General features: G+C 34.0%; 1 protein-coding gene across 2 annotated transcripts; it reads left to right on the plus strand.

Annotated features, from left to right (window-relative positions):
* Positions 1–2258: 2258 nt before the first annotated feature.
* LOC120080904 (uncharacterized protein DDB_G0283697) lies at positions 2259–7650 on the plus strand. 2 transcript variants are annotated; one of them, XM_039035580.1, is made up of 9 exons: positions 2259–2441; positions 2638–2719; positions 3093–3224; positions 5501–5554; positions 5661–5798; positions 5891–6034; positions 6302–6399; positions 6712–6922; positions 7350–7650. In XM_039035580.1, the coding sequence occupies exons 2-9, from the start codon at positions 2644–2646 to the stop codon at positions 7433–7435; spliced, it is 939 nt and encodes a 312-aa protein (XP_038891508.1). In that variant the 5' UTR covers positions 2259–2441; positions 2638–2643; the 3' UTR covers positions 7436–7650. The 2 variants fall into 2 exon arrangements, with proteins under 2 accessions (XP_038891508.1, XP_038891507.1); XM_039035579.1 differs by having other exon boundaries at positions 2260–2441; positions 5480–5554.
* The last annotated feature ends 949 nt before the right edge of the window (positions 7651–8599 follow it).

The raw sequence follows: 8599 nt of genomic DNA on the forward strand, positions 1-8599 counted from the left end.
CGATCGTGTAGAAAGCGAGTTCTATCGTATAGAAAACTCGATAACTATCGTTTACTCTCTCAAATATGAAAACAAACACTTGATGTGTGTGTCGTGTGGAATGAAAAAATGAAAAACTATTTTTCAACTTTATCCCACAGTTAGCCATAAATGTGTAAAACCACCCACTAAGGTGGTTATTGGAGAAAATGAATTATTAATTATCTCATAATTAATATATTATAAATAAATACAATAACTAATTTATCATTTTATATTTGTAACCTATAGTTTTAATATTGCATCTAATGCAACATATAAATTATAGTTCTTTTTCTCTTTTATGACATTTAATATAAATCATATTTATATTAATTCTTCTAATCAAATAATGTATCAAATACATCAAATCAATTATATCATATATAATTGAACTAATTTAATTATATCATATATAATCAAATTCCCTCTTGTTAATTTGAACATTTCAAACGAACCCAAAAACTGATTCTCAACTTGAATCCATTGAGCTACCAAGGGGACCTTATGGATCTGTAGCTTGAAGCTCTAACGGTATGTGAATAACTGACTAAACTCTTTAATCATGGTATCCACCATCCGTTAACTGCCGTACACTCTACTAATGACTGACAACTGCACTATTCGGATTACTGATATATTTCTGTGTCCATTGGATATAACCAATCAACAGTACGATGATTAATCTTGTTAATTTGAACATTCAGATTACTGATATATATATATATATGTATGTATGTATATGTATATATATGTATAAAAAAAATTTTTGGTAACTTTAAAGAATTTTTTTTTATCTTTAACATTTGACCCAACGATCAATTTTTTTTTTCAATTTTGCAATCTATTTGATTTTTTTTTTTAATTTAAGAAAACTAAAATCCACATATATGTATGTATATATGTATATATATATGTATGTATATATACATACATATATATACATATATACATACATATATATATACACATACATACATACATATATATTATATGAAAAAATGGTGTTGAGTCTAGCTATGGTTCACCAGATTGTTCATATACGTGATGTGCTGTACATCTCGACTAGACATTGCATGCAACCTATAGATCATTCTTGTCATCCCCCAAATTATCCGGTTTGATGTTCTCATCAAGTATAGATATGGTGGGATACTATATCTTGAATCAATTGGAAAATAGAAGTTCTAATTCGTTGGAATGGTTGAAATGGTCGGATTGCCCTTCTGGTTTTTATTCCATGAGTATCATTCGACATCACTGATACAAACAACGACATCCGAGATGCATCAATGCTTTCCAAAAAAAAAAAAACTAGTATATTTATCATCAATAATATCAATTGGGAGAGCTGAGACCAATAGATTATAACAATTTTTTATGTGTATTTTAAACCTACCCGGATCGATATTTAGTCATTGGTGCAGAAGACTCTCTAGTTCACTACGATCTATATCATTTTTATTCTTTGATCCTTTCATGGAATCTTTCCCCAGCAAGCGTACAAAGATGCGAAGTGACGTTATTTTTCTATAATATGCCAAATAGACACAATCAAGTTTGCTTTGCAATTGGAATAACAATAAAATGTACGCGGTCTATAAGAAAATTGGATATGATTCGATAAGAAAATGGTAAACAATCATTGAGCACATAACAAATTATCACGTGGAAAACTATAGCTAATAGCATAGTAAACGATCGTTGATAACATACTAAGTGATCACAAATAACATAGTAAGTGATCAGCCCTATGAAGTCGGCGATCGCTGACCAATAGTACCATGAAAGTGCTCAGCTAAACGTGAGAGAGCAATGCGAATATTGAGAGTGTTCGACTAAAAGTGGAGAATTGAGAAGGGATCTTACTTACCCCATGCTTGATATTAATAATATTGAATCCTGGTGGTACAATGTTTGTAGAGAATAAATGTTGACAGATAATGGTATGGAATATTGGTGTTGCATTGAAATTTAGGTTTTTGGTTGTTGAAAAGTGAGAACAAAAGAGACATAGAAAATAGAGGAGAGGAGGAGCATTTAATATTATGATAAAAATGATTTTTCATATGTAAAAATGGTAAAAGAGCAAACATGTTTTCAAGAAAGGGCAAACATAGAATTTTTTTTTTAATTTCTGCAAAGGTATTATAATTAAAGTGTGGGATGGGAGAATCGCATCTTTGACGTCGATAGTACAACTTAGCAATTAGTATCCATCGCACAACTTAGCAAAATAAAAATAAGTAAAAGAGATTGGAAACCCTAAACCCTTTCTTCCTCTCCTTCTCACGTGCTCCACTTTCTTCTTCTTCTCCACGGTTCCTCTTCTTCTGTTTCAGCATCTCAGTGACGCCGCCGCCGTCACAGCCACCGACGTCTTCTTTCTTTCGCTTGTTCCGCCGCAGCTTCTCTCCTAGCAGGTTTGGACTGATTTTTCTTTTCTGTTTTGGTATTGGTATTCTCCAAATCTCCATCTACTTCTCCCTATTCTATACCATTTTCCCTAATAAAAAGTCACAGATTTTAGAATTAAAATAGTTTAGCCAAGTCAAAGAATTGTTGGTTTTTTTTCTTCTAATAATTAATTTATTCCTTGGTTATGGTTCTGGCGAACAGAGTGAGATGGACGGACGGATGAAGAAGCGCGACAAAGACAAAAAGCTTCGCGAGAGTAACACTGAACATGCGGTTGAAAAGGGTTTGTTTTTGCTTGCTACCTTGTTTACTATATGCTTTTTGGGTTCAACAACATATGAAGCAGGGGGTTGACCTCTTGGTCGAGAATACGTTGACCAGTTGAGCTACTCTATTGCTTATTTTCGCTTTACTCCTGTTATCTTGGAATAGACTAGAACAAAAGTTAAAGAACATCTTATGGACTCCATTACCATCTGTTTCTTCTTTCCTTCAGCCCCGGGTGTCATGTTTGTTCCTCTTGTAGTATTTACCCCAATGGGTAATGGGATTGGCTAATTTATCCTCATGCTCTGTTTGTATCCAACTTACTGAAGGGCTTTAATGTTATTGGCCTCCTCATATAGTTACTGATTTATATTTCTTTGTTCTTTCAGGTATTATAGCCATTGAAGCTGACAAAGAAAAGAAGCGGAAAAAGTCATCAAAGAGGAGACTTCAACAAATGCCTTTCAACGAGAAAGATCTACTCAATCTCAAGGCAATAAATGCTTTAGAAGCACATAATGGTATGCCGACTTCCTAAGTTTAGTATTGCAACTCTTTACGTCCTTGTGAAAATAAAATGTTGTTTTATTAGATTACTTGGTATATTTTAGATCTTTTGATAACTTGCGTTTACTTTTTTACCGTTTGTTGTTGCTATGAATCCTTTTGAGGGTTATCTCAATTTTGGCTCCAAAAACCAAAATTGAAGGGAGAGATAAAATCCAAGATAATTAATTGAAATTTACCTGAAACTTGGGATGTTACATCTAGAGTCCATGGGGTTGCGAGGTATGGAGAGAGAAGCTTTTTGGGAAAAATTTGGAAATCTTATAGGCTTGAATTGGTCTGGTTGGAACAGGAATCAAGATTTACTTTCTGACCTTCCTCTTGTTAGTAGCAGATTTGTGCGCTTCAACTTGTGCATGAGGGTGGTGTGTGCTATAAGATTCAATAGGTTCGTGTTATCCACCACTGGAGAGAGAAGCGGGGGGGGGGGTGTTGGGGTGGTAGGTATGAAAGTGTTGAAAGAGGCGAGAAAGTCCTTGAACCTTGGTGTCACTTTTCTTTTCACTAATGGCCTATATTTTTGGCTATAGGTCCTACACCGTGAGGTCCCACCCCTTTAGAATTGTAAATATCCTAAAGTCATCTTTCTTTTCCTAGTGGGGTGCATCAATTTTGATGACGGGAGGTGTTTCAATTTATGTGAAAGTTGTCCTCGGTGAAGTTGGTTTAAGAGTTTGGGATGTGTTTTGGGATTCTACATTCTAACAGGAATGATTGGAGAGAAAGGTGCTGAATATCCTGGATAAGGTTGGAGCTCCTAGTGAGGAGTTGAGTTCAGTCAAGAGTTGTAACATTTTCTATTATTTTTCCCCCTAGTGGGAACAAACCTGGTGAGGGGGAAGTAGTCTTCTGTAATTTTCTTTACTCCATGCTCCTCTGTGGAAGACTGGAAGCTAAACAATGGTGTCCCATTTTGGATAAGGAATTGGGGAAGTTTAGCAACCCTTTTCATATTGGAAAAGAATAGGAAGATGGTTTTTAGTTGAGGCTAATAAATTTCACGCCCTTGGCAACTTCACTTTGATATTTGTGTGGGAAAATTCAGTGACTTGATAGGGTAGAGTTGGATAATGTGTTTAGCGTGTTTTATGAGTGGTGTTTTTTCTTTATGAATATGAGCTTGCTGAGCTCGGTAGCACGGGCTTGTTACCTTTAGCAAAGGGGGAAATTCAAATCTTTATGAATATGAGCTTCCATTGAGAAATATGATTTGTACAAATGCATACGAAAAAAGAACTAACAAAATGTGTTCAAGGGAACTATAGAAAGTGATCCCAATAAAAAAGAAACGGCTAACTAATAATTGCAAGGTTATCCTAAATAATAGAATACAAAAGGATGATAAAGGTAAAAGGACAATATGTCTTAAGATATTTGCAATAATACAACTATACCAATATCAGCAGGGTAACAAGAATATTGCTAGATTGATTGAATGTCTCTTTGTGTGCGTTGTTCTCTTGGACTTTATGTTGTTATCAGCGAGGTCTTATTCTTTCGAATTGGAGTTTGTTTCTAAGGTAGTGTGTGGACTCCTTTTTAGGGTTGAGTTTTTTCTCTTTCAAATAATAAAAATGCCCTTATATATATTCTTTCGTTTTGTTTCATGAAAGTCCTAGGAAAAAAGTTGGTCAAGAAGATGTCTTACTTTCTCTTGGGGCTTTAATTGTGTATTTTGTGTACTAGTGCTTTTGAGGATATTCTGCACAACATTGCTGTCTCATCTTGAGTGACATTGCTTAGTGCATCTTCAAGTCTAGGGGATTCTTTGGTGTTTACATTTTTGTTTCGTTATGCCATATTTGGCATGAAATGAAATGAATAGCATAATTATTCAAGGGATGAGACTGGGATAAGTTCTGTGTCTCTTGGGTTACGTAATTAAGGAGTTATTTAATTATTCTGTTTTATTATTTTTTCTTCTCGTTTACAGAGCCCCTACCCAATCCCGTCCTTTATTTATTTATTTATATTTACGTTTCTGTTTTTTAGTTAGTTTCTTGTGTATATAGCTCCTTGTTTTGAGTTTCTCTCTTAAATAACTTATTTTCCAATTGCCTTTTGTTCTCAATGATTGCTTGCTTGTAAAATCTTTGAGGAATTCTTAGTAATTTTCTCCCTTAACTCTTCAGTATTTTCTTTCCCTATTTCTTTTTTGTCCCTATCATACATCTTCTTAACTTGTTTAACTTGCATCCTGCTATTTAAGGCTTAAGTGTGGTTCCAGCAGATTCCGATCAGTTTGATGTGGAGGGAGAAGATGCTGAAAATCCCAAGAAGTCTGGTATGTAAATCTGCTTCAGCCACTTTTGTGGCTTGGTTAATGTTACTGTTGCTGTACACGATACCTTGGGAGTCTATAGAGACATAACTGGTAATATTCTTTGCAGATAAACTAAAGAAAGATAGGAAAAATAAAAAGAACCGCAAATTGTCTAAGGATTGTGAAAACTCATTAGAAAATGGAAGAGCAGCTATGCAGCTGGAAGCTTGTCAGCCCTTTCAGGACGATGGTGCATTCTTGAAAGGTATAAAGAATATGAATGGAGTTTAACTGATACATGTTCTATTACTAGAAAGTTTCTCTTGAACTGATTTACAAACAGAAATTTTCTTGTAGGCAAGGCCAAGAAATCTTCCAAAAAGAAAAAAAAGGATTCTAGTTCTCTAGATGCCATAAAGTCGACAGAATCACATGATGATGATGAAAATGATGTCTATCAAATCTCTTCCGGAGATGATGACACTTCAAAGGGAATGAAAAGTAAGAATTTTGAGCATACGATATCATTTTATCTCAATGCTGTTCAGTCTTCCTGCTTAGTGTCAAAATTTGTTATCATTCTTTCTTCTTACTGCCTCAATCGTAATGGCTCTACCTCTCCTGATGCCTGTGAAAAGTTTTCTTTTATTTGTTGCTAAATCATTTTACTCGAACCATTGGCGTGTTCTGTGTTATGTTTATGGGGAGCTTGTATCATATTTTGTTGGATTTTATGAATTTTCTCATTGAGAACTTTATGATCTACAGAATGGATTACAGAATATCACGAAAATAGACCGGGCTTGAATGTACTGCAACAACGTATAGATGATTATATAACTGCACATGAAGCACAGCTAGAACAGGTAATATGCCCCCTCAAACAATGACAAAACTTGAACCATACATTCTCGTTCGTTATGGAGAAGAAGCCTCTGAAACTGATTTCATCAGTTTTGATTGTGTGATTTAGAGCTATACTTCATTTTAGGGTGAAATGTACCAAAATACATTCAAGATGATGAACAGTTGAAGTTACTTAACTATTGGTTATCTGCAACGAGTCTGTCTTGTTCGTTATTGACATTAAAATGGTTTGCCATGGATGATCATAAATGTCGAATCCTGCATCATATGTGGGTGGTTAACTTCATGAATGTTCCATTTTGTTGACACAGGAAAAGAAGGAAAGGGAAGCTCAAGCTGCTGAGGGGGGATGGACAGTGGTTGTACATCAGAAGGGGAGGAAGAAGACCACGGATGCTGAAAGTGGGGTCACTGTTGGTTCGGTAGCGCAAAATTCTGTAGGTGATAAAATGTCCAAAAAGAAGCGGAAGGAAGTTGGGTTGGATTTCTATCGATTCCAAAGAAGAGAAGCACAGAGGAATGGTATGAACCATTTTACTCCTGTAATGATTTTATATATAAATATATATTTATAGGAGAGACGAAAAAACAGAATGGTAATAAAAGACAGCTAAGGGCAGGGTAGAGGGAACCTCCGCCCAAGGAAAAACTACTTAACAAGTGCTTTCCAATCACCAGATAATCTACTCCTAAAATGCTTATAGATTTTATGACCAGCTTTTTATTGTTTCTGGAGAAAATAATTCAAGTGATGACTGGAACAAGGATTGTGTCTGCTGTGTCATTGCCTAATCCCTCAATTCATTTTTAACATATTTTTTTCTCTGTTGTGCAATGTGTTAGCCATTGTTTTCATTGAGCTTCTGATATGTCATTAGTGAATTTATTGTACCATGAATTTTTGTTGGTGAAAAAACAGAAGGGTGAGTTGATATCTTATTTGTTGCAGAGGTTCTGATGTTGCAAAGTAAATTTGAGCTAGACAAGAAACGGATACAACAATTGAGAGCTGCTAGAAAGTTTCGCCCTTATTGAAGTTTTGTCACCTACAAGGGGCATGGCGGCCGGAGTTTTGACCTTTTTCTTTATGGCACTTTAATTATAAACCATTGCCAGTGATTTCAGATGGCTAAGATGTGTAGGTGCCTGACATGGTTAAAATATAATTTTGGGCCTCTCTGTCTTGACTTTGTAACAATTTAACATCTATATCCAGTGAAATGTAATGGATTAGGCCGGTTTAATTTTTAGTTTTTGAAATTTACGTTCGTTTCTTCCAGATTTGGCTTTCACTATTCTTGAAGAAATCAAAATTTTAAAACAAAAGCAAGTCTTTGAAAATTATTTTTCTAGTTTTCAGAATCAATTTGGCTTTTAAGTATATTGGTAGAAAGCAAAACAAAGTAACATTTGAATGAAAGTGGTGCTTAGAAGGTTGAAGTTCAAAAAAAGAAAAAAGAAAACTAATTTCTTGGGCTGTGTTTGGTTACCAATATTATTTAGTTTGGGCTGTTTTTCTTTTTCTTTTTCTTCTTTTTTTTTTTTTTTTTTTTTTTTTTTTTTTTTAAAGTTTGTGTTTTAAGAATTAAATCTATAAACAGATAGCTATTCTGTATTTAGGTTTTGGGTTATGAAAATTGTGCTTTTTATACATTTTCCTTACAATGTTTAAAAAAAATTAGAAAACACTTGAAATTTTAGTCAAATCTAAAACAAAGCAAGTTCTCAAAACTACTTTTATGGTTCAAAAAATTATTTTTGTTTTTGAAATTTAACTCTAATTTTAAACATGTTTGTTAGCAAAAAGAAAAGGTAAATAAATAAGCATAAATTTTAAAAACAAATTTGTTATTGGAGTCAGTAGTTTTACAACTTAATTTTGTTTGTTTGTAGAAAAAATAGCTACCAAATCATTAACAAAAAGATTTCATCATCAATCTTTCCAAGGAATCCGTGCTTAAAATCAAGCCAAATACTTCTAAACTAAGAGCATTTTTACCTATCTTAAAATGTAACAATGAAATGCAAGTTAGGGAGGTAGGTACCATTGAATTACATTTGAAGATGTTTATCTAAATCTACAATGGAAAACAATTGTGGTACCATCATTTTTTATTACACCATATCATGTAATTGGATTAAGCCCCTCGTAGTGGTATTCTTATTACGATTGTAGATTACAATGGACTCACACCATTT

Source organism: Benincasa hispida, chromosome 7 (genome assembly GCF_009727055.1).
Source record: "Benincasa hispida cultivar B227 chromosome 7, ASM972705v1, whole genome shotgun sequence".
In the NCBI taxonomy this organism is placed as follows: domain Eukaryota; kingdom Viridiplantae; phylum Streptophyta; class Magnoliopsida; order Cucurbitales; family Cucurbitaceae; genus Benincasa; species Benincasa hispida.

Bases quoted from the DNA above. Each gene is read 5' to 3' on its own strand.
- LOC120080904 (XM_039035579.1), top strand. From the start codon at position 2,644: ATGGACGGACGGATGAAGAAGCGCGACAAAGACAAAAAGCTTCGCGAG. The intron at 5,799-5,890 runs GTATAAAGAATA...ATTTTCTTGTAG, and splicing joins CGATGGTGCATTCTTGAAAG to GCAAGGCCAAGAAATCTTCC. The intron at 6,035-6,301 runs GTAAGAATTTTG...TATGATCTACAG, and splicing joins CACTTCAAAGGGAATGAAAA to AATGGATTACAGAATATCAC.